Source organism: Euprymna scolopes, chromosome 33 (assembly GCF_053919585.1).
Source record: "Euprymna scolopes isolate OS-2025 chromosome 33, ASM5391958v1, whole genome shotgun sequence".
NCBI lineage: Eukaryota > Metazoa > Mollusca > Cephalopoda > Sepiida > Sepiolidae > Euprymna > Euprymna scolopes.
Window position 1 is genome coordinate 15455976 of NC_136514.1, and position 27029 is coordinate 15483004.

General features: G+C 35.2%; 1 protein-coding gene across 2 annotated transcripts in view; it reads left to right on the plus strand.

Annotated features, from left to right (window-relative positions):
- Nucleotides 1–27029, plus strand: part of LOC145258155 (vesicle-associated membrane protein/synaptobrevin-binding protein-like) — a 133295-nt gene that overhangs the window by 102062 nt on the left and 4204 nt on the right. The window contains exons 4-5 of one of the 2 annotated variants that reach the window (XM_080115945.1): nt 14600–14671; nt 18806–18886. In XM_080115945.1, coding sequence (XP_079972071.1) covers nt 14600–14671; nt 18806–18886 — 153 coding nt within the window. The remainder of the gene's footprint in view (nt 1–14599; nt 14672–18805; nt 18887–27029) is intronic. The other variant, XM_080115946.1, reaches the window with a different exon arrangement.

Genomic DNA, 27029 nt, shown 5'->3' on the forward strand with positions numbered 1-27029 from the left:
CTTTCATTAATCTAGCCCTAACTACTTGACCTTCATACAGCTCGCTAGCCAAGCGGCTGAGGTCTTGTTTAGCTAGTGCTACCTCTAGGGGATCCCCTCCACCACCCGGGTCAGCTTATCCTCTAAGCGCTTCTTTGCCTTAGCCTTATCTAACGCGAGGCGTTGGCTGTATTGGACAGAGAAGCGCCTAATTTTGGCCTTAAGACTAACCCACCACTTACTCCCTGTAACCGCCCGCTGAATTAATTCGGTAACCTTCAACCGGTAGTGCTCCAACTCCAACAAGGTGCTGTTGAACTTCCAGTATCCGGTTAGTTTAGGCCTAGCACTTAAGTTCAAATGGGCCATAACGAGTTTATGGTCCGAGTGTCCTACAAGTGGAACGTGGGGCACGATAGAAAGTCTACGTCATCCGATCCATGTAAGTACTCGGATGGGAAGGCACTACAGGATGCCACGTTCACATCTCCCGCCCCGGATGATCCAGACAGAATCTGTCGACGAGATCGCACGAGGCCATCAGGTCGAACAGTGCTGTCACACCCCCGACCGTACCTATATTGGGATCAAGGATTGCATTCCAATCATCCATTAAAATTAAAACTAACCGTTCCGGATCCACTAAGAAGCCCTCCAGCCGTCGAAAAAAGGATGCCCTCTCTACAGCAGAATTGGGAGCATAAACAGCGACAATCCGAAAAACACTACTATTAACGGCAACATCAACAACAACTAGCCGCCCGTCCTCGCCTGCGTGAACAACATTCACCGATGCTGACAGGGTGCGACTCACTAGCAAGGAGATTCCACGACTATAAGTATCGCCATATGCTGAGTAAACATCGTAATCGTTCACCAGCACCTGACAATCCTCGTCACAAATAAAGTGGGTCTCCTGGATAGCGGCAATATCTACCTTGAGGGACACCAAGTCTCTCACAACGCGCGAGGCCTTGCTTTGACACCTGATGCCCCTTACATTCAATGTAGCCAAGTTCAAAACCATGTTCACTTACCTTATTCAGTGTAACAGACGGGTCTGAAATCCTTGGCAGTGAGGACGTGGCAGGCCTGGCCGAGGCTGCCGGTAAGTAGGCCTGATGAGGGTACTCCGTCCTTGGCCACACCTCCCACGTCTAGGGGAAAGATTAGTTTAAGTGCCCTGTAGAAAGAGGGGTGGATGTACACAAGGACTCTGCCCTCACATTTGTAGAAAAAATTGTTCAATGAAGGATGGTCCCTGTCCACCAGCTGCTGGCCCGGGATCGCATCCTTCGCTGCATCTATCATAGCCCAGAGGGCTTGAGTCCTTGCGTCCTTGTTGACTCTAACGAAAGTGGTCAACAAGGGAGCGTCTTTAAATTTGGTCGGGCCTGCGACGCTGTCCCCGCCGACATAAGCGAGACTCCTCAGCTTGTTATACCGGACTTTTTGTTGTCCTTTAAGGTCCGGTATTGTTTGGTGTGGGTCTAGTTCGCAGATCCTACCTCCTGGCAGGAACGGGAGTTTTTTCATTCGCTCATTGTGAACCGCAGTTGTTGGGGGAGGGGGATCTTTAAGTTGAGGGAGGGAGGAGGGGGGTGGGATTGGGGTAGCTTTCATAGTGTCTTGATGGGGTGATTTATCACAGGATGGGGGGCATATAGTTTTGGGGGGCCTTGGGGAGGGAGGGGGAGAGTTGTTCGGGCTGCTGAGGTGGTTGGTTGATTGCGGGATCAGCCTGTGTTTTGTTGGAAGTGTCTTCCTCAGTAAGGGGGGGGGGTTAGCTCGCATCTTCCGACTTTTCCTCCTCCTGGCCCTCCTGATCTCTGACACGCTCAGTGTTGCTGTTGCTGGTGATTCCTCCTCTTCCTCTGATGCGACCTCCTCCTCAGACTCTTGTAACTTCCTCTTGTTTGAGGAGGAGGGTGCCTGCATGTCCATATTTTCCGTGCCTTCTTGCTTGTTTTCTGGCTGGTCTCTGGTCACTGTTGGAGGGGGTGGTTTTTTAGCCGTCTTCCCTTTTTTAGTGACCGTCGACCAACCTTCCTGTGCTTCTGGGAGGCTTGTGGCCGGCGCGGGCGTGGAGACTTGTGGTGTAGCTTTGACTGGCCCTGCAACTTTGCTTTGCGTTTTTGTTGGGTTCTTGTTCCCACTCTTTTTTGGGCAGTCTTTGGCCATGTGGCCTTGTAGCTGGCAATGCCAGCAATGGGGCTTCCTCCCCTCCACTATTAGGGAGAGCGTCCACTCCCTGAATTTCAAAGTAGCCGGAATGCCGTAGAATCCCGCTTTGTCCAAGACTATCTGGATTTTATAGTCCCCAGTCATGATGTTTCTTAGACCGCGGACTGGCGTGACTTCCTCCATGTTCCCGTATTGACTGAGGATGGCCCCCAGTTGTTGGGCTTCCATATAGCAGGGGACGTTCAGAGCAGAAACATTTGCCGTCCTCCTGTTCATGTAAATGGGCTGTAGCTTTGTTTCTGCTTTGGTGACTGGTCCTGGACAGCTTGATCGCATGTTCGGGGGTGGGAAGCAGAACATCCCATTGCGCGTAGCTTCTTCTGCAGATGTAGTTGGCCGGGATGTTCTGCTCCAGCAGCACGTTTACCATCGTGTCTTTGTTGACACCCGTGAGGCTCCTCGTCTTGACATCGGATGTAATCAGTGACAGGGCCCTCTTCTGTAAGCCCTCGACCTGTCTTGGAAGGGGTTGGATGTCATTCCCCTTGGTGTACTCCTTGTACGTGGAGTCGAACAGCTTCCGATAATCCTCGGGTGTCAACTTGCTCTGCTGCTCTTTGAGGCCCCATGCTGATCCACCGTCCTGTTGGGAGTCTGCTGGTCCAGGGACAGGGGGCGTAGCTGGCACCTCTCTGCTAACTGCCGTTGTGGGAGTTGCTGGCTCGGGGGGTCTGACCTTTACCAGTCAAAGTTGGCCAATCCGCGTTGGATATTGCATGCTGGCTTTCTCTGCTTTCCGGGTCATTCGCCTTTCTCTTTTTCTTCCTTAGCTGCTGGGTAGCTGTCTCTTGGGGAGTAGGTGGTGTCTCCCCTCCTGGGGTTATATTCTCAGCTGCTAGCGTTGGAATAGCAGGTGCTGTGGTCCGGGGAGCCGTTCCTAGTGTGGTTTGGTTGCTACTGGTTGGTTTCTTGTCCCCTTCCCCGGCTTCCTTTTTCTCGTTCTTGCCCTCTTGGGGAGTACTGGAGGGCGGAACGCTGGTCTCTTCGTCAAAAAGTGATTGCAGAGAGACTAGTGTGGCATTAAATAGCTCCTCGGTTTTGTCGTCGGAGCCTTTTTCCACAGCCTCTGCTGCAACTGGGGTGTTGCCCTTTTGGGGAGCGGGGGATTGATTTCCTGCCTTACTTCCCGTGGGATTGGTGTCCAGGAGTGCAGCTGGTGTAGCTCCTGCATTCTCCTCGACTGCAGTTCTTGCGACTGCATTTTCCGCCGGGTCGCCCTCGTGGGGAGTGGCTGCAGGTGGTATTCCGGGGGTCGCCGCGGGCTGCAGCTCTACCCCTCCCTTCTTTCCCAAGGTCGCCGCGGACTGCGGCCTTACCTTGCTTGCCGGTTCCGTGTCGTCGGAAGGTGCACTTGCTCCCTCACATGGGAGTCCTCTGCGGGGGGGGGGGGGTTGCGCATTTGGGGTGATGTACCCCTCCTGCCTGGCATCGTGGTGGCAGCACTGGCCGCTGACGCGGACCAAAGTGTAGCGGGGAGAAAAGAAAACCCAGAGGAATGGAGGGGGAGGAGCGGGCTCAAAAGGCCAAGAAAAGCTTAAAAAGCTCAGAACAGCATCTATTAACAGACCTTTGATCTTAACCAAAAAGGCCAAGCAAAAAAGTGTTATGGACAGATGGACCAACGGAGTGATTTATAGAGTCGCTTGCACGCGACTAAAAATGTGTATAAAAAAAAAAAAAAAAAATGGGGGGCGGCGGGCATATCTGGTCTGATACCTATCCTAAAGAAAAGTAATCTTTCCAAAAACAGACAACTACAAAGGAATTTCATTTTCTCCAGTTGCAACCAAGATTAATAATCGCTGTCTGTTTAACAGAATTGGGCCTGTCATCAATGAAATTTTTTGTCCGAACCAGAATGGATTCCGTAAGGGATGGACAACCACATCCCACATCTCTGCTCTTCGACTAATTGTTGAACTGAAGAACCACAGGAAGCAGGCTGTCAAAATTTTCATTTTCCTCAAGGCTTTCCACTCCAATTGTGTCGGAATGATTGAAGTTCTGGCAGCCTATGGAATTCTCACAAGAGTTGTTGGCGCAATTCATATAATGTACAGGGACATTTCCGCTGTAGTGATCAGAGAATTTAAGATAGACACAGGAGTTATTCAGGGGGATCCGCTTGCTCCTTTTTTATTCAGAATTGTTCTTGCACATCAATCACCAGTAGTGTGGCCTTTCTTTGAAACAATGCCGTAGCAGTAGGCACTCTGCTCAAATGCTAGTGGACTTTGTCTATACCGACGACATTGCACTCCTTGAAATCTGAGGAGGAGATAAATAGCAAGTGATAGGGTTTGTAACGTGTGGGAGTTGTCCTTCCAAGATAAATGTAGTTTGGAAGAGGCTGAGGGCAAAAAATTAAAAGTGGGGACTGAGCATCTTGGAAGCTTCCTATTAGCAGGGAGAAGGAAGGGGGGTAACTTATTCACTTGACTAGCTAAGAGGCTAAATCTTGAAGAGCTGGGATCAGAAACCATGCTCAAGCAGGGAACACGTATTTCTATTTGACTCCACTTTGTACACGCAAACTTGCTACAGATATCTTTTTTTTTTTTTTTTTTTTTTTTTTCAGAATTGAGGAATGTAATTTTTTTGTTTAGATCTGATCCTGAGCTTCAGCTGATTTTTAAAGAAAGTGATAAAATCTTGATCAACAGAATATTCAACCCTTTGGTCATCTGACGCGACATCCACATCAGCATTCATGCTACATTCACGAGAAACCATTCAGGTTTTCCTGTCCCATGCCAACTCTGTTGTCGATTATCTAGGTTATGTTTAGCGACAGAGGATGCTTGGGAATGATATGAGTAGCTGTCGCCTCATTGACATAGCCGCAGTACTGCTGGAGTTTGCAGTATTTGAAAATAAAAGTGTGTTCAGATGTTTATCCTTCAAGTGTGTCGCAGTGGGGATATTTGGGCAAATCCTCTATTCTGGAACTGTTGTATGGTATTGAGAGGTAATGCATTCTGGGCCAATTGCCAGATTAGAACTCTAGTTTAGATGACTTGAACCTGGCGCCTAACTCGATTCAGAGCAGATCCTATCATCTGGCTATCTCAAACAACGAATGAACAGATCATCGGCCCCTCCCGTTCCTTTCTAATAGATAAAATAAACTTTTTTAACGTGGCTCGACACTCAATCTCTGAAGAATTGCATATGTCCCTTTGACTGGTCAAGAATGTTAGGAAAGGCATTATGAACTGTAGGTTTTCAGATTCTTCCATCAAAGTTTGTCTCTGCATCTTGATATGTCAAGTTTGGTATCCCTGTGCCCCTCAAAAAAATGTTGAATACAAACCTGTCTGCAAACTTGGTGCCTCTTTCTGCCTTAAAAAATAGACAGAAGGCACCAGAGGGCATTTACATGTTTTGCGCACGGATGAAGTATAGCCAGTTGGATGAGAGGAAAAATGTAAGTGGCCTCATACCTTTAGAGTTTCCTTTCTAGCTGGAGGCCAGGTCTGGACCACATGCCAAGGATTTAAACTGGGCCATCTGTTCAACAAAAATGAATTTGACAGGTGGTGTCACTGCTCCATGCACACTCAACCTCAGGCTAACTGGCTTGCTACAGTTGATTTTGGTTCTTGTGATCTTTTTGTGTAACATGTTTGCACCTTTACCACCCCTTAATGTCTCAGAAGAATGACACAGATGTCATAGGTGAACATGGAAATTCTGGCTAATGCTTCGTCAATACGTGGAAGTTCATGTGGAAAGACCCTTTGATTGAAAAATTTCTCAATTTTAGATTTACTTCTGCAATTACAGGAATATTTGTCCTGGAACAGGTGTAATTCCCAGAACATGTTTGCACGTTTTATATCCCTTACAAAAATTAAAATCAATATATAATAGGGAACTTATTCAAATTTTTTAATCAAAATCCATTATTTATGATATTAAATCAAGAAAATGCCTAAAATATAAGGAATTAAAATTCAGGGAATCTAACTTAATTGGTATCTCGATTATTGATCAAATTTAATGCAAATCTTAAAAGAAAAATGAATTTTTAAATATGTGCCGATTGTATGCCCCCTAAAATACTGTGAAGAAATTGAAATTTTATTAATCTATTAAAATTTCACAAATTGGAAATATCTAAATTTTTAAAATTCCCCCACCCTGTGGTTCCTTGCATTAAGCTAAATATAACTTGTATGACCCAACAACTGTGTTAAAAAATTGACTAGTTTAAGCATTTATTCTGTGCAATGATCTTTATAATTTTAAATACTTGTAAATCATTATTTCAGTGAAATTTTTTAAACTATTTGGCAGGTGTGTTATCTTTTTTCTTTTCCTTTTTATAATTTGCAACTATTAAAGCTCCAACTTTTTAGGAATTGCAAAAGTTTTGAAAATATGTTCAATTTTACTGACAACTTGTTTCTATTTCTTTGTTTTTTAGCGAAATCCAAAATTCCAAACGGCCGATGGCTAGCTTTCAAGCAAAGGGCTAGAGCAGGTTTTGCCAAGTGCTCAAACGATCTAATGTCAGGATGCCAAATTCTATTGGCAGATGGCCTTTACACTGTCTGCACAACAAAGTATGTAAATACCTCCATTGGAAGGTGTACGGAAAGATGCAACTTGACAAATCGTCCAGCATCTAAGAACATGAACCATCATCAATAACAAATGGAAAGGTGACTGTTCTATCACAAACATACAGGCAGGCGGATACATGAAAACGACCATCAAACCAGACATTTTAATATGGAACAAATCCAAAAGAATTGCACGCTGTATTAATGTTAGTGTTTCAAATGATTGTTGTATTAATAGAACAAAATGGGGGAAAGCGATAACAATATCAGGACTTCAAGATTTTATTTAAAGATGATATAGTCTCTGATATAAAAAAAACAAAAAAAAACCCTGTACCGCTTGTGATAGGAGCAACTAACCTAATGAAAAAAATCTTAAATACTTGGAAGCAATCTGTGGTAGACCAAGCTGTAAGGAAATACAGAAAGCTACCGTAAAAGGGAGGTCTATTAAGAACCCTCACATATAAATTATTATTTTTTTTTTACCCAAATAGTCGCCACTTGGAAGCCATTCAAGGATAAGGGTTATCATAATGAAATTGAGTGTTAGTTCCAGGAGGGGAGTCCCTTGATCTCTGAAAACTAACTGAAGTAAACTTTTAAAAAATGGATATTTTAAAAATTATCGATTAAATTTTATGCAGACATATTTTCATTCCCTTGAAATAAAGTTGTTTGTTTTGATTTCAGTTAACGTTTTTAATAAGAAAACACTTATCACTTCGCCAGCTTTTAAAGACAAACAAAAAATACTATTTTAAACAAATAGAAACTAGGAGTGGCATTCATGGTATAATTAATAGTTTTTGAAGTTTTTCATTCATTAAATTAGAGATGTGTACGGATGTTTGTTCTATTTTGTTTTTTCTGTGAATACTAATTAATGATGCAAAAGTGTTTTTAGATTATGAATTTAGTTGGCAGAGAACAATCTGACTTAATGAGAATAAAAAGTGTATATTGTGTACATACGAGTGTACATCTTTCATCAAAAATGCTTTTGCTAATGTTAAAACTTAATGAACAAAATAAAATTTCTCAAACTAAAACGTTTGAAGAAAGAAAAGGACATCTTTATAGAGAGAAGAGGAAGAAACATGGAAACGTTTCAATATGGGAATAGTGAGGGTTTTATCCTGAATTTATTTTAGATAATAGAAATTGGGGTGTTCTAACTTGCCGTTTGCTTTCTCTTTCCCTAGACAGTTTTTTTTTACTAGCTAACTTTTGTGATGGATGCGCACAAATATGTACATTTTTGCCTTTATATATTGAAGGATGTGTATTATGTGTATAAAAACAAAATGAACTAAAATGTATTTTGAATAGCAAGATATTTTGGCTTAAATTCTTTAAATTAGTCGGAGGCGGGTGCATTAATATTGTTGGAAAAACTTATAGTGTAAAGGGTAAAAGGGTGTTCTTTGTAATTCAAACCTAGTTCTATGTCTTGTTAATAAATGTTCAATAAACTTGAATTGCTATATAGAATACTAAAACGAATGTCCATATATCCAAAACAATGGCAGAAACCGTAGAAAACAACCTTCAATCAAATAGTGAAATGGGTCTGTAAGTGGATGGTAATATTTAAGTCTACTAAAACTAAGTTTCTTTTAGCAAGTATAAAAAAACCTTCGCAACCACAGATTACCATCATCAAGAATGCTCTACCTATATCTTTCACTTCTCAGTTTAACAATCACAAGCAACATGAATTAGAACAAATACATTGAGGATATTGCCAAAACTGCTGCAAGCATGGACTCTATCTACTATGTTATAAAATTACTTCAAAGCCACCATTTGTCAATGCATGGAGTATTGTTGGAGCATCTGGTTGGAGCATCTGCCACTAGGCTTCCACTCTTAGACAGGATCCAAAAAAAGTCTTTAATTTAATAGGTCCCACATTATCGTCCAAACCTGAGCCCCTGTCCTATCACTGCAGTGTTGCGTCCCTGTGCCTGTTTTACAAGTACTTTAATAGAATGTGCTCTGATAAACTTGCAGCACTCGTGCCCCCCTTGACATACATACTCTCGACCAACCTGACAAGCAGCAAAATCCCACTTCTTCACTGAGATTCCTAGTTGCTGCCTTCTACTCTAATAATTTATTTCTTTGGACTGGTGGACTTTGAAATTCCCTCCCCCTTTCCTGCTTTCTTGACTGTACTAACATGCAGTGGTTTAAATGTAATGTAAACAAACATATTGCTGCTGAACTCCCACAGTCACCTGTTAGATATAATCTCAAATAGTATCTCCTTACACCCAAGTGGCAATATCTATTTTTTGGGGGTGAAGATGAGGGTTTTTTTATTTAATTTTTTTAAATCTTTGTTCTAATAATTATGAATTGTTTTCATTCTGATCTTTAATGAACTTTTTTTTTTTTTTTTTTTTTTTTTTTCAACATTGATTAAATTCAGTTGATCAAATGAACTGAAGAATTAATAAGTTTTTTTCTTTGGGTTTCCTGTTTTGATTATAATTGTATTTATTACAAATATTGATCTTGTCTAGGCAAACTGCCAAGTGTGTCCAGGAGGAAAATTTAAATAGAAAAAAAAAAAAAAAAAATCTTTGTAATTTTTATTTATTTTGTATTAATTTTACATTTTCATTTAAGTGATGAAGTTGTTTGTCAGATTATTAAAAATACATTTGGTAGTCTTAGGTGGTCCGGAAAGGGCAGTGTTTTTTTTTTGTTTTTTATAGACAAAGAAGATAGAAATAAAGATTTTTTTTTTTATCAGCAATATTTATTCAATAAAAATGGTCGTAACTGTATTTTTTTAAACTTCCAAATCTTGCGCAAGTGATCAAGTTATGATATTTTGATTTTCTTCAATTTGTTTTTCAAAAAATCAATATCCAATTTGGAGAATCCTCAAGACTGATGTTTACCAGTTTTGAATTTTGCAAACCACTTCCATTGTCACCATACACTTACAAATCTCTTTGAAAGTTTTAACAGCAGTTTCTTTTAAGAAAAAAAAAAAAAAGCATAACTACCCAATCATGAAAATTGTTGCAATCCATTTTCTTGTAATGAAAATTGTTGCAATCCATTTTCTTGTAATGAAAATTGTTGCAATCCATTTTCTTGTAATGAAAATTGTTGCAATCCATTTTCTTGTAATGAAAATTGTTGCAATCCATTTTCTTGTAATGAAAATTGTTGCAATCCATTTTCTTGTAATGAAAATTGTTGCAATCCATTTTCTTGTAATGAAAATTGTTGCAATCCATTTTCTTGTAATGAAAATTGTTGCAATCCATTTTCTTGTAATGAAAATTGTTGCAATCCATTTTCTTGTAATGAAAATTGTTGCAATCCATTTTCTTGTAATGAAAATTGTTGCAATCCATTTTCTTGTAATGAAAATTGTTGCAATCCATTTTCTTGTAATGAAAATTGTTGCAATCCATTTTCTTGTAATGAAAATTGTTGCAATCCATTTTCTTGTAATGAAAATTGTTGCAATCCATTTTCTTGTAATGAAAATTGTTGCAATCCATTTTCTTGTAATGAAAATTGTTGCAATCCATTTTCTTGTAATGAAAATTGTTGCAATCCATTTTCTTGTAATGAAAATTGTTGCAATCCATTTTCTTGTAATGAAAATTGTTGCAATCCATTTTCTTGTAATGAGGGTTATCTGAAAGTAGCAATACACATGAAAAACTGAAATTGCTTAAAATATTTCAATAATGCCATACATAGAAAGAGCTAAATTTTTTAAATCCAATTAAAAAATAAGGAACTTATGACTATTTTTTTGCCTCACGTTTGGATATTTTTCCCACTTTAAGATCATATGCGTTTCATTACATTTTTCACACTTTTCAGTAAAAATGCTACATCTTTGTTAAAACAGAAGATTAAGCAATGAAATTCGCTGTATACGTGTATTTTTGTGCAAGGAATCAAAATGTACTCTTGAAAATCTTGGTTTTCAAATCTGCAGTAAATGCACATAAATGTACTGCAATTTCTTAGAAGTGCCATGTATCCATTAAAAGAAAAGTTAAAGAACTCAAAGCTGAATTGTAATGCATTTTATGTACAAAAAACTGAAATCTAAATTCATGACCATTTAAAAATGAATATATTGCAATATTTCTTTGATATTATTGTAGATCAATACCATCATTTACCCCCCCCCCCCACCTCTCCAAAATGTGATTCTACCTTTTTAGACAATTACATGTGAACACACAGAAAAACTTTAATGAAAGATAAACAAAAATTATTTTAGAATTTAATGCAAAAATGATTTTCTTTTGAGCTATTCTAGCATTTTAGGGCAATTAACCATTTTTTCTATGGAAAATAAATCCTGTGCTTTTTTTTTTCTTCTAAAGACGGTTATGTATGATTTTAAGAGGGTCTTTGTGCAATTCTGAGAGGACAGGGACGTTTACCACTTTGACTAAGGGAAATTGTCAACATCTTAAACAAAAACAATTTTAGAATTTAGAGTGGGAGTTGGTTTCACATAAATTTAATGTAAAATAATTCACCATTTCAAGACCATTCTAGCTTTTTAGGACAGGTGACCAATTCATGTGCAAGGGTTTTTTTTTTTTTTTTTTTTTTTTACTTACAGAGGAATTTTGTTAAGTTAGTGGCAAGCTCCTCACTAAACGTTATTGTTAGGGCTAAAGGTTTTAGGAGGCTTGCCACTCTAACCTAAGGTTAGAGGTAGGATTAACGCAATTTTTTTTCTCAAGAGGGGGATTTACGGTTAGTGGTTCATAGCTATTGGCTTTTGAAAATGTTATGGCTTTGATTTGGAACATTCAATTACGTTGAGGTATGTAAACTTGCATAGGGTGTGAAACTTTACAAGAATTAACATAAACGGGCAAAGATTTTATTTAAAACAAGTGACATCATACTAACAAAATGTGACTTTTGGAAAAGTATCAAGTATTTTTTGCACATCTATTTAAATATCAAAACTTTTTGTTAAAGCTGACAAATATATCACGAATTTTGGATGAATTTGATTTTTATTTGTCAATTTCATTTCTTGTCTGAGTGACACATTATTTCGTTAAACTTTCCATCCCCTACAAATATTTAAATTTTTTGATTTTTGCAGTTTTATATAATATTAGTGTGGGTGCCTGGCGTTGCCTAGGTGTTTGAAGTTGTAATTTGAGAAAAAAAGAAGTTGTAGTAGGCAGGCTCGAACCTGAAGCCTTGAGACGAAGGCGGAAAAGAAAGTGAAAGAAAACGTGACATTTTACCACTAGGCCACGAAGCAAACGAGTAAAAAGCGTTCTAATTTAGCAATCAAAAAGTTGACACGCAGAAAGTGAAAGTTCAGTGAATGAGTTAACACAAGTGAAGAAATGAAATCACGCACTTAAGTTTGGCTGTAAGCCAGTTAAGCTTTCAGCTTTCCGCCATATTTGTTTCCCCAAGATAGTGGGGGAAATCAGCCCCCCTAAGACGTGCTGGCCATGAAGGCCAGCGAATCACTTTTCTTTCCGCTCAGTTTTGCTTTTATACGAAAAAGCCGAACACGCGAGAAGAAAGAGTAGCGCGAATTTTATAAAAGTCAATCAAAATAAATCTAGATACGTCGTTTCGCAAATCGTAGATATTATAATCTAAGGAGTATAAAAAGTTCTAAAGAATAGTAACCGCCCCCTTCCCCCCGTCCCAAGAACTGTCGAAAAAAGCCTTTGCTGGACATACAAAAACACGCGCGTCCGTTTTGTCTTATATATCTATATAAGTGGGTAGTTTGGTCTCCATTTGATTATAATCCCCTGAAAAAAAATTGTAAAAAAAGGACGAATTAAAAAAAAAAAAAAAAAAAATCGTTTATCATTTTTGTTTGTTCAAAACAAAACACTGTAATTCACTATTAAAAACTAATGCAATGGATAAAAGTGCACACAAGTTACACATTTAAAAAGCTTATTTTCTTGTCTTTTCAACTAAATATTTTTAAAAATTTGATCAGAAATAACGCCGGACTGGTTGAGATTGCTTTAATTATATATTCTGATAACCGAATAGCTCTAATTAAGCTAATTATGTTCTGATAAGAAAATGGCTATAACTAAATATCTAAGAACATTTTTTTTTTTTTTTTTTTTATTCATATTTTTTTTTTTTTTTCTTTATTCGTTCTGGAATAAAAAGTGAACAAAAAAAGTTAGCAGCTGTGCTATCGCTAATAGTATTGCTGCTGCTACAGATAGTTTTTTTTTTTTTTTTTTTGTATGATTGCTAGCTACCACAAGAAAAAACATTCAATTATACTTTTAATAGATAAAAACAGTAAAGATTTATTTCACAGTGGGTATCTGAAGAAAATTTTTTTGAAAAATGTTCAATACTAGTCATGTTGAAGTTTTTTTAACAAAAAAGCGAGTGGTCAAAAGTATTTTGGACACCCTAAACTATCAAGTGACATCTATTCTGATTAGTTTCCAAATTTCATGACAAAATACCTAAGACAAATGTGGTACGAGCATTTACAAATGGGGGGAGGGTTTTTACAAAAACTTTACCGAAAACACCATTTTATGATAATTTTTATCAATTTATTTGCTTAAAACATCAAGTACATTATTATTTATTAATTCATTTTAAAGTATATTCATTTTGGAAAATGGTTGTTTTGAGGAGTTGAAAGTGCTTTTGCTTTTAAAATGACGATTTTAACAGAATCCCCATGAAATCTGATTATCCAAAGCGTTTTATCGTCCGTGTGTATGTCTATTGAAAGTAAATAAATTCCAAAAATTTTGTTAGTAATGAAAAAAAAATATGCTTAACGCATTTTAAGTTGCATCTGTGATTTAAGTAAACAATTTATAGGGTTGGTAAGTCTTTAGAAATGTGTACTTTTAAAAAACTAAGGATTGAACAACTTGAAAGTTTTTAAATCTTTCTTTAGATTGTTACTGTTTACTAAAGGAAGAGTCAATCGCGTGTACGCAGTGTGATGTTTGGAAGTGAAACCTGGCCAGTGAGAGTTAACATGCATTGCATGGAGAAATGATATGATGGCTGTGTAAATGTGAGTTTTAAAGACGGTCTTAGTTCGTGACACTGCTCGACAGTATTGCCCACCCCAATCTTGTGTACCATCGATTTGTAATCCATCTTCTCTTATCATAGCCGTGTTGTCATCTCTTACGCATTGGCAATTACTGCGAGAGTATGAACAGGTCCACAAATAGAAAAGTAGAAAAAGGAAAAACATGAACTTCAACACTTTCTGCGAATATTCGTTGCACCCTGGGTGTGTGTGACACCATCAACCCCCTACACGCTAAAGTCTGGAGCTACGTTCTACTATCGAGACTGTTCGTCTGTTCCGATCAGCTCATCTCTGTTTAAGGTTTCTTGATCTGGTTTAAGCTACGATCTGTCGTCCTGTTATCAAGTGCCCAACTGAACTCTGTCATCGATCATTGCAAAAACGCTCCCAATCGTTAACTGGGTACTGTCATAAAAGACGTCGCAAAACACTAGCCTCTACAAACCACTCCCTGAGCTCATGAAACCTGTAACCACTCCCCAACCTGCCCGCAAATGAAATCTATCTATATCCATTGTTTGACATCTTTGTTAGTCATTGCTACACCTTAATTAGAACCTCCCCATAGCTCTTTTTTGTCTGCATTAAGGAACAAATTACAATCCATTGTCCACCAGTGAAACTTTCCTATTTCTTTTGCTACCCAATGAACTTTTGTTCAATACATGTGAAAATATCAATACTTGAAAAAAAACTTATATTCTGAAATATTTTTTGCTTTTTTCAGTGGAAAGATGTTTCTCCAGAAAACCTGATGGATTCAAAGCTTAAATGTGTATTTGAGATGCCAACAACAGAGGTAACAACTTGAATCGCTTGATTTTGTTTTAATTGACCTTTAAAAAAAAATAACTGGTTTCCATTCCCTTATCTCACCAAGACTAACCTAAACTAATTTTGAATAGGTTTTTTTTTTTTTTTTTTTTTTTTTTTTTCTTCTTGCTTTGGCAAAACTTAAGAAGTTGTAAATCCTATTTAAAAATATTTCTTTGCTTTATTACAAAGTTGTTTTTTCAAATAGAATTTTTGAAATTCAACAATTTTAACTAAATGAATACTTTTAAATTTTTTTTATACAAGATTTCTAAATTTTTTATTAATATATCAAAAATTTATTAAAAAATTTGAAATAAAATTCTGGGGTACTTATTTTTTTTAAATAAGTTAAAATATTAAAATGTGGCAATATTTATATATTCTGTAAAATTTCCTTAAAATGTCTAATCAATATTAGATAATTCTGATTTTAATAAAGTTTTTTTATTTATTTGAAAAAGATTACATCTATAAGAACGGGAATAGTATAAATATTGAAACAAGACTAGCAAAAATCTTAAATGCCAAAGAATTTTAGAAATAATTTTTTGTCTATATAGAAAGAGTTACTATATAATTGTAAATATTGCAAATAGATTCTAAAACATTAAAATGAACAAATAATCTTTTTAAATTGATTAGTATAAGCAAATAGACAATTACGATTTTTGCGTTGATATACTGACCAATAATGTAACCAAAATATGGGAAGTTTCTGTGAATGTTTGTTGTTGAAGCATTTAAAAAGTCTGCTTTTTGTCTAATCTAGTCATTCATTTTGGAGAATCATTTTATTTTTTAAATTGTCTATACTGTTTTTTAGTTTTGTTTTTTAAAAAAACAAAATGCAACCCTTTTAGAGTTTGAAATCAGCTTAAATTCTACACCATATTTTCAGCCCAAAAGGCATATATTCTAAATTAAAAACGAGTCTATTAGTAAATTAATATTATTTTGCTTTATTAACTGAGTCTACTTTCTAATCACAAAACCTGTAATATAAATTTTTTTTTTTCCCCCTTCTCATTTGTGGTAAATAGAGGTTAGAGGATAATGAAAATAAACAGTTATACTTTTACATGAAAAATAAACTGTTTTTGATATATTTTTATCACTCGTGTGTTCATTCTAACAATAGAAATAAGTATTTGTAACTTGGCATAAATTTCATTTGCTGATATTTTGATTTTTTTTTTTTTTTTTTTTTTTTTCAATTAATTGGAAAAATTTAAATGGAAAATCATTATTTTACCATGGAAAATGACATTTAGCTTTAAAAAAAAAATGTAGACTATTATGGAAAAGTGACCTCATATAAGTGCTTGTAATTTATTATTGAACTACATTTCTGAATAAAAGGGATTTCATTTAAAATTTATTATGGGTGCCAGCATTCACCACCAGCTTCTAAAGCCGACTGGTAAGCGCATTTAAAAATTTTCTCATATCCTCTCCTCCACCTCCCTGAAAACACCTAACCAAAAAAATAAAAAGGCAATTCATGAAATGTGAACACTGAAGTACGAAACTGCAGTTTCCTCTTTATTTTCTTTTAGTTCTCAAATGGCGGCTGATGTTTCTGACACGTGTATTCATCACTTGTCTAAATCAATCTGAATCATTAAACATTATCAACGGTTTTGTTTCATAACTTATTTGTAAAAAAAAAAAAAAAGTCATCGTGGAATCGGTTGATTCGAGCAGCAAAACCCTGTGCTACACACTTTATCACATTTCATTTCTTGTGAGAATTATATTTCATTAATTGAGAACTTACTGAGTTACTTTTCAATCGACTAATATTTTAATCTACAAGAAATATGTATGTGACGGTATCTCAACCTATAAAAACAAGACAGTATTTTGACAACCTTAATTTAAAAAGAAAATACTAAACTATATTTTAAGATATTTGTAAGTTATGTATATTTTTTTCTTAATGTTTAATAAATTTGCTTAGTTCAGACTTTTTCATTTAATGGTACAATGTTAATTATCACTTTTCTGAAATAATTTTTGTAACAAAACTTGATTTAATTTTTTTATTCACAAAGCTTAAATTTCTCATTTTCTTAGTTTTAAGTCTTTTTTAAATGTTTACCATTTATATTTTGATAGTTATAAATTTAATTTCAGTAAAAAATAATTTTGTATTAATTACATCAATACAAGGGAGATAATCGAACTGATTATCTCCCTTTTTAATGTCACTAAAAATTGTTTTAAAATCAATTGACATAAAAGTTCAGATTGAATAATTTTTTTATTTGTGAAATAAGCTTTTCAATATATGTTGTTTGCTTTATTTACCAACCAATAACTGCTTAATTAATATTTGCAAATTTAGTTTATTTGATACTTGTACACTTTAGTCAAGACATTAAAAAATGAAAACATCGAAAAAAGTTTAAATTGTATGTATACATTATGGAACGAAGTTCTCCGGAAAAAAAATTCAAGTAGTTTTTTTTTTTTTTACAGTGGAAAAACACATTTTTATGAGAGCGCGTTGAAGGCAGCCATCTTGAATTAAAAAAACAAAAAAAATTTGTTTGAATTTTAGAAATGCCAAAGGGAGATAACTCCAGTTAAAGCGCTGACACCCCTTCCCATCTTTTAATACTAGCTTTTCTTCCTAAAAATCGAACATTTTGCTCAGTATCATAAATTGTTTTTTCGCTGTAAAATAAAAACTACTTGATGAAATTAAATGGAATTTTTTTCGGAGAACTTCGTTTTATAACGGATACATACAATTTAAACTTTTTTCGATATTTTCATTTTTTTAATGTCTTCACTAAACTGTACAAGTACATTTAGTCAATTTTACATGTACTATCATTTGCTGATCAAGTCTTTTCCAAAACTTAAATTTTTTTTTAAGTTTAATATTTCAGTGTAAAAATAAAATTATCTAAAAATTGTTTTATTCTTCAGTCAAATTTTTGTCTTAAAGATTTTTAATTCAGCTCTGCAAAGCAAACATTCTTATTTCTTTACAGATCGGTATACACCGATCCTAACATGTCTAGTTTATACACAGAATTGTAATTATTTTAAATTAATAATTCCAGCTAATTCAGTTTCTTAAATCTTTGTGTGTAAATGAAATATTTTTCTTATTTTATTTATCTTTAAGGGTAAATATTGCATGATTCTATTTGTTTTGTTGTTTTTGTTTTTTTGTTGCTTTTTTCCCTTCAAATTATTAAACAATTTTGTAAATTTTTAACTAATTGTCTTTTAGTAAATGTCAATCCTTCAATAATCGCGTCAAAAGGTGATTAGAATTTTATTTCAGTAAATATTGATGAAAAATTATAGAAGACTCTTGTAGATTATTAAATTAAACCTAGATTGCAAGGAGGTAGATAATATTAACATTGCAATGTCTACAAAGGAAAGGTGCCTAAACTTAGAATAAATTTTTTTTTTTTTAAATCTTGATAATTCTAAATCCCTACATTTAACTGTTAGCGATAATTGAGCTTTTTTTTTTTTTTTTTTTTTTTTTTTTTTTAAATAACTAGATTTTAATATTTGAAACACATTTTTTTTTTTTTATCTTTCACAGCGCCAAAAATTTATTGGCAAGATTTCACGAAAATGTAGCACAACTTTTTCTCTCTAATAAAGCAATATATTAACAAAAAAAAAGAAAAAAAAAGTGAAATAACTTTTAAAGACACTGTTTAGAATAAAGTTAGTTAATCCAGAAGCCGTGGTAAAAGAATAACGTTGGTGTCTATCTGATTAAGGATTTTGACACAAGATTATAGATTTTGTGTATATAAATTAAAACTCCTTGTTTAATAAAAAGGAATCTAAATGTTTTAAAAGATGTTTAATGTTATGCTGCTTTTCAACTTGATTTAAAAGTAATTTATCTGATATCTTCTAACGCTTGGTTGTTCTGAAACTTGTTTTGTCTTCACAATTCCCTACTGACTTCTAATCACCTTGATTTCTTTTGTTTTGCACATTTTTCATTTATATTAAAAAGGTGGGGGGGGGGGGGTCAGTTATATTTCATCCTTCAGAGTTCAGGTCAATTTAGTTTAAGGGTTTCTATTGAAAAGGCATTGCATTACGACAAATGTTATTTGTTCTTGCACAGAACAATGTGGATGTTCACGAAGATGCCGTTAAGCCAACCAATCTGAAACCAGTACAGACAGAGCGACAGGCATCCCCCAAAGTAAGTTGGTAATTTAATCAGCGTTGACTTCACTTGCAGCCAGTGTGTCATCAGCATCATCATCGTGCTATGATGGGTCTGAAAGAGCGGCTTCTTACACTGCATTTATTTTATGTCGATCTTGCAAATTGTGCTTTTTTTTTTTTTTTTTTTTTTTTTTTTCTCGCAAGAAATAGTTTTGCCATTATCTTGCTTTTATATCGTCTTTCTGCAAAATAAACGTCCGTGTTTGTAACTGCTGTTGCTACGGCGATTATTATTTACTTGTGCTGCTTCAGGTTTCATGTGCACAAGAATTTGTTCTTGGGAACATCGTCTTTTTTTTTTTTTTGTGCAGTTATATTTGCATTCAGCTATTTTATATTTTATCTTCAGTCATAATTTGTTAATAATAGCAACAGAAAAAAAATGTACTAACCTGTTTGTGATCGGTCTCTTATCCTTGTCCCAGAACTATTTTTCCCCCTTTGTGCAGTTGTATGCATGCTTAATTCCCTTTTTAAAATGCAAAATCATCGGAATATAATTTTATTCGTTTTAAATGACGTTTGAAGTTACAGAAGGAGTTTACACTGAACAGCATCTTGTTTGCCTCTTTAAATGGTCTGTTGCACTTTGCCCCCGACCCCACCCTCCAATCAAGTTGATTTGATATTAAAGTAAATCGAAAACATAAGTAACCCAAATCTTAACATTTTCTGGTTTTACAAGAGATGAATCAAAGAATTTGTTAGAAAGTATGACAAGAATTTACTTACAAACTAGTTCTTAAGTTACAAATGTAGATTTGCAGATGTTCAGGTTGAGTATGACCTGTGTTTGCGGTGATATGGTTTCAATATTGGCTCTTTGAGTTACCATTACACTCGGGTACACTTTGTTTCAGAGTAGCAATACCTGTCATGATCCTATCTAAAGGGCAAATAAAATTTGTCTCTGACATCCATGAACGTTGCCCTCTTTCATCCCACCGTTTTGAAATCATTCTCTGTCCTTTCTACCCTTTTTTATGCCTACTCTACTTAACAACCCTATCAGCTTTAAACGTCAAAAATATAAAACTTTGGTGAGTGTGTAGATCTTAGTTGCCATTACTCTCAGGTCTGCTCTAACACTGAGTGTTAGCACGTGTCAGTCCCATCTATGAGTTGAATAGAAACTATTGTTTTCACAGTATTTCTTTACAAGACGTGAATTTACCAACCAGTCGCACACAAAACATGTACAGTCGTAACATTATCTAATAATTGATTACAGATGTTGACATAACAGAAAATATTGGAACGGTGGAATCGTAAAAAGAAAATCCTTGCATAATCAAAATATAAAAACATTTTGATATCATTTTTAAGAAATGGTCACAACTCAATCTAGTTAGTATTGTCCCATTTTGGTCTTGCCGATACAGTTTAGTAAAAGATAGCATTGATATTTCGGATTATCCAGACTACTGTTTTCATCTTTGTATGTTCATGTTTCGGTTCATATTGTTGCTGACCGTCTTTTTGAGTGCTTTTTGTTTTTGTTTTTTTCAAACGTTGACAGTGTTTTCAAGGTTAAAGAGTCATTCACTACAGACAATATTATTACTGCTACTGCATGGTTTAACATCTGTTCTCAGATGCTGAGGTTGGACACCTTGTCATACCATTGGTAATTACAATCATTGACCAGGTGCTCTGATGTTTAGAGCGCTTGTTTAGAGGTCACCCTTGATGTTGTCCAGCCATCACTTAATAGTGACTAGCACTTTGTGGCTGATGGAATAAGAACAATATATCCCCATAAATAATAAGTTCAGTTTGTAATTCTGTAAGTTCCCAAATTTTGCAAAGATCTGATTCAAAACGATGCACGTGAAAGAGAAGGTATATTAGTCAGAATGTTGTGAAAATAACCAAGGTGAAGAATAGATATTTGAATAATCCAAATTTGAAAATAGTGTTTCTCATTTTGCATTTAAATTCATATTTTTCCCATAATTTTTGTTCTATAAAAAAAAAAATCGTTTTAATATTTGATCATTAAAACGTTATTCTATTTTTATATTTTAATATTCTGAAATTAATAAAATGTTCAGTACTAATCTACCTAAGATGAAAGATGTGATGGGTCTTGTGTAAAGAATGTCTCGCAGCATCTGACCTGAAGTGATGCGATTTAGCTATCGGGTGTATTTACATCAGCTTTTTTTTGGGGGGGGGGGGTGCAGCAAGTTCATTGGGGCACATTCTATTGAAGTAATGGAGCTTGGAAGACAGTGTGGGACCTAGTATGACCGACCCCCCCCCCTTTTTTTTTTTTTTTTTTTTTTTTTTTTTTTTTTTTTTTTTTTTTAACCTTTCTAAAAGGGAGAAACTAGTGGCTGGTGCACCAGCCCAGATGTGATGACAATGCACCATGCCTGGGTGAATAGTAGCTTTATAAAGATACAGGATACTGACAAGTGTGATAAGTTTTCAACTATGATATGGGGTAGGGGACATCTTCAGCAACATCCATGGCTGTATATTTTATATATTTGTTCCACTTTGTTTTCTTTGAATGGTGGACTCTCAGGTAGGATCCTATTAGCCATGGCAGTTAGTGTTTGAAAGTGTTTCTTGCAATATTCGGTCATTGCGATCAATATGTGTGCATTTGATTTGATCTCATGCTGAATAGAGCCTGGTTTTATCTGACACAACTTTTAGTAATTTATGAAAATCAAATGATAATGGTTTAAATATAAAACCCCACTCTTTTCCAGTGTATACATTCAATGGTTATCGTTAGGATATCTGCAGTAGAACAAGCTTGCCTAAATCCATAATGATCGTCAGAAATTAAGCATTAATGAAGTTAATTGTCAGATTTATTAATAATTCTGATTATAAAAGTAGGACGGAGCGATAATTTTGCAGGTCACTTTCACAAGATTGCTTGTAAACTCTTACAACAGAATCAATATCGGAAGGAAGATTTGAGACAGAATTTGGAAAGGACAGGAGCCAGTTCAGCAGAACTTTTCTTTATTACTGTAGTAGGAATAAGATCAGACCCACATGCTTTGCAGGTGTCATGTTTTTAGCTGTGAAACACTACTGTATGTGGATGACTATATCTTTATTATATGCCTGGTATACGAGGTGATGGGCAAATCCTTGAATGTGGCTTCGAACTGCAGTAACAAGTTTAAGAGGAGTGTCTTATGGAGTTTACAGCAAATTGTTGGGCAAGTAGTTCAAGCTTATCAATTGTGCAAGCAACATCTGGGCAGGAGCTACTAAAAACAGCCTATCCTGCCTTGACAGAGTACAAAATAGGCTTAGTGGGTGATGCCCTTTTCTCTTCTCTGCAACCTCTCTCCCACAGGAGACGTTGCGAGCCTGTCTTTGTTTTATCGTTACTACCCTGGCAGGTGCTCGTCTAAACTCCAATCTCTGGTCCCCCCTCGTCAATCTTTCACGAAAAACACCTGTCTAGCTGAAACCACTGTCAAAAATTTTCCCCACTCCTTATCTGTGCCAAAATCAAAACGTAGATTCCATGAACAAAGCTTCTTTCTTAGAAGTGCGCGCCTGTAGAACTCTGTTCCGGTTACCTGTTTCCCACTTGACTACAGTCTTCAAGTCCAATGTGAACAAATTCCTGATGAACCACCTCCTTAAGTAAGACACTTTATCAGATCTCCAAAACTAACGTACTGTACACACAATAGCCCTTATCCCCGAGTGGCTTCCGGGCCTTGATAAGTGGTGACTACCTTGTAAAAAAAAAAAAAAAAAACCATCATGGTGGGAACTGTCAATTGTCCGTTATTCTTCACACTATTATAGATTTTCAAGAAATCCCAAGTTTCTAATTTCTGCAATTCCATGCGGCTTTTGGTTATGTTGATATACCTAATATTAGCTGCAGCTGTTACAGCGATTCTATATTTTATATGATGCTATAAGTTTTTGCTTATTTTTAGTTGACATGGCATTGAATTAGAATGTTTTCTGCCTATGCACAATAGCAGCTGCATATGTTAAAGTGTGAACCCTTGTAGAGTGGGTGGTTTTATTATAGAATTTCTTCATGGGAACATGTGCTTATTTGCCTGCTTTGATCTATTCAGTTGCATCATTTGCACAGTGGTCAGCATGGAGAAAACAATTTTTTACTTTATAGGGTATCTCTATGGTCTATATATTCTCAATAACCCTATTTGTATCTCTTGGAGTAACGGCTCTTTGGCTTTATCAACCATAATATATATAGACTAGGGGGAAAAAAATCTGACCTGACGATGCTGCTTCTAAAAAGAGTTGCATCAGAAACATGTATATGTATATGCAACCAATAATGTTTGTATGTGTATATATATACACACTCATGTGAACTTTTAAAACGAAGCTTCAAAATAAAAGCGTTATAGCCTATAAGAGTTTTCTGAAATACGGTTATTGCTAGTTGTAACCGTTTTTTTGTTTCACATAAAGAATAAGTTGTAACGATTGATCAACTTGTTTTCCGATATGAGGAGAAAATCTTTGAATGGCCTTTTTTCTTTTTTTTTTTTTTTTTTGCACCACTTGATGCTTGCTGTCATATATCCAAGAGTACAAAATAAATTCCAAAGACATTTTTGTTGCAACTATATAGGTGAAATGTGGCAATTCCAAATAAATTAACACAAGAAACTTTGATATAAGACCAAAGTATTTACACTAAAACTAACAAAAACTAAATATTATATTTTTCCACTTCTCCATTGGTATAAACGCAAGAGTTATGTAAAACGCGGATGATATATCAGTTTACCATTTTTTGCGATCATGCCAATGACAAATCAGTGAAGAATTCAAATTAAAATTCTACTTGATAATTTCCACTAGTTTTTGGTGTAAATACTTTTGCCTGCGATATAATTATATCAAAGTTTTTTTGCTAATTTTAAACTGCAATGTTTTAACTATAATTTGCACCAAATTTTCTAATAGTAGCATTGTTTTTTAAAATAAATTATATCAAATTAAAACTATTTCTATTGTAGTGTTTAGAATAAGATGGCTCAATTCAGGAATAACCTGATGGAATATTCAAGTATCTGTATCTTTTATTCTAATGACAGATCTTCAACAGCAACGTTTTTTATAGTGCATATGGTGAATAGTCATGATTGACATGACTTGAGCATGGATTTCATAGGTTCACCTTTCGTTCCATATATGGGAAGATGATCTGATTAGTTCATTTAATCATGTGATATAGGAAGGATTTAAAGTTGCAATAGGAATATGTCCATGGTAGATATAGGCGCTTATACCCTTTGTGTGCTCTCCTCTTTGGAAATAAACAGTAACATTTCTTGGTCAGAGGAAAATGGATTCCATGAGCCTACTAGGCTATCCAAGACAGCAGTATCTCGACATCAATATAACCCTCATTAAGGGTATCATAAGATGAACTTTTTTTTTTTTTTTTTTGCAGGAGATAAAAAAAATCTGGTTAGGGAATATGCAGTGCGATTCACCATTTTAGATTGTATGCTTAGTTTTTTCATCTGCCAGTAAACATCTCTGAAAAACATGCCAACGATGGTCCAGTATTAATAAAAGTGCAAAAATACTAGAATGAAAATTGTCAACTTGTTAAATAGAAACTTGTGTTATACTTTTTAATTTAATGATTATTAATCAAAAAAAGTAGAAAACATTCTTGGTCAGCATTAATTGAAGCATCATGTAGATACCATCATCGTTAAGCTATTATTCGTCCCCTGACAAAGGAGGAATTAGACCTAGTAAATCACTGCCTTGGATTTTTTTTTTTTTTTTCTTTTTTTACAATTTTGCACAAGCATTAGTCATGGTGAAAGTAAATTTTTCACTCCTGGAGGGGACCCTGCATGCTCGGCTTATTTATTCTCAGTTTATTGTATGTTTTGTGTAATCTGTCCTCCAATGACAGATCAAATTCAGAATCTTTTCATCTTGTTTTATGGTTACAGCAACTTGTGATATGAGTTATTACACAGCTGCAGATTATATATTTGTTCAATTTTTGCCACCACACTTTGGAGTGTGAGGTATGATAAAAATGCTCAGTTTTTTTTAACACTGAATCCAGTAAAACTATTCACATCATCCTTGTAGCTTTCTTGCAATGTGTAAGAAACCCTTAAAACTTTCAGTTTTCTATTGAATACTCAACTTTTGGGCGTTGGAATTAGCCTTTTATATAAAACCTCAGTTTTTATAGGATAACCTCCACCTCCGCACTTCCTAATGCTGATCCTGCTTTATATGTGTAATGTTTTGTTTTTTAATTTAAAAAAGTGATTGTAATTTATGTCCTTCATATGAATCAAAACTTTTAAAAAAAAAATTTTATTAAGTGTATACATTCGTGTCTGATTTAAAATTGAAATTTTTTTTTTTTTTTTTTTGCAACATGTGATATGTTATCCTCATGCAGAATATGAAACTGCTGCCTATGATGACATGTTTCAATGCAATAAGAAACTGCAAAAATAAAGTACATAGTTTAATACTATCAGATGACAAAAGTTGCTGGAAGTGGCAGTACCATCTAAACTATTGAATATGTGTTACTACTCTTCGTTTCTTGGTTAGTCGTTAATGAGGACAGAGTATTGCATGTGCTCACATATATGAAAAATGTCTTAATGTTACTCGACAATATTTGAGTTATAATAAATTCTAAATTTGGATCTGTCTTAATTTTTTTTTTTTTTTTTTTTTTCACAAAACATTGTTTCATTAAATCTCCAGATGGTCAGTGTGTGAGAAAGTTGTTTTTAGCCCAAGTGTGTTGTTCCTTTTAATGTTCTATCTTTAATGTGATTGAAAGCTGTTATAGGTGGAGGATATAGGAGTCAGGATGCTGTGATGTTTTTGACCTCATGGAATATGTCATTGGCATCATCTCTCTCCATCTATTTTTCTCTTTTATCCCATTTATTATCCTAATGGGACAATGTGAAGGTTTCCGACATCCATGATGAAAGTGATGCTGTGTACGTGACAGTATGAACATGCACAGATCATGATAATCCTGTTGTCAATTCAACGTTCAACTCCGTTAATCCTGCAACAAATTAATTCTCCCTCCAAATAAAACCATGATTCCAATTTGAAAGTTACGATCATATTTTTCTTAGGTTAGATAGCAGACTTGCAAAATAAGATTTTTGCCTAAACAAATCAAAACACAAATCCCTTAGTTTAGAGCATAAGAGCCCACTTCTCTCTGAAAAGTACACAAATTGACTTGACTCGTGTGCACTGACTAATTTCCTCCATGCTCAGAGGGGTGATACTAACTCCTCTCCGCTGCCTATAGGCTGGAATATATGAACTTCTGTCCAGTAAATTGAGATTGTGGTCCGTCTCAGTCATCCTCATTTGACCACTCGGAAGCTGACTACTCGAGATGTCCACTAGAGATAATAACCAACCAGTGTCCCATTAAAAGGGCCAAAAAGACGATCTATAAACATTTTTCACAGCTAGGTTATTCTGTTTAAAGACGTTACTTCTGGAGAGAAAAAAAAAAATTCTAGATGAGACTCCAAAGTATTTTCAATTCCTTTTGTATCTCTTTTCTTTTGGTCGAACATCTCTCACCTGTAGTAGCAAGTCTACTCTTTGCATTCATTGAAAACATGCAACAGCCTAGCGCACATTTATGACAAAACTTGAACTCAGCATGCTGAATCCTCTACTTTGCAACTGCATCATCTCGTTTATGTAAATGGTTTCTAATTGCTGCTATATTAGCTTTATACAAATATTTACAATGTTTTTATTTTACACCCCCGCCCCCTTCCAAAAGTCAGTTGAATCGAGGCAAATATTTTTCTTTAACTTAATTACGTTTCCATATTCAAACACAAAGGTCAACTTTTCAGGTGTCCAGTTTGTACTTAGATTGATACTTTTTGGTGTACCAAGTAGTTCGGGAAGGAAAAGATACTGTTTATCTTTCCTCCATTGAGCTTTCGGTGAAGTAGTAGACTACACTAGTCTCTGAAACATTGTTCGGCCAACTATTCTAGAACCAGAAAAATGCTGAAATTGAGAATGTGAGTTCTCTACACTTTAGATATTTAAAAAAAAAAAAAAAAAAAAAAGCGGAAAGCCATTTTTTTCTT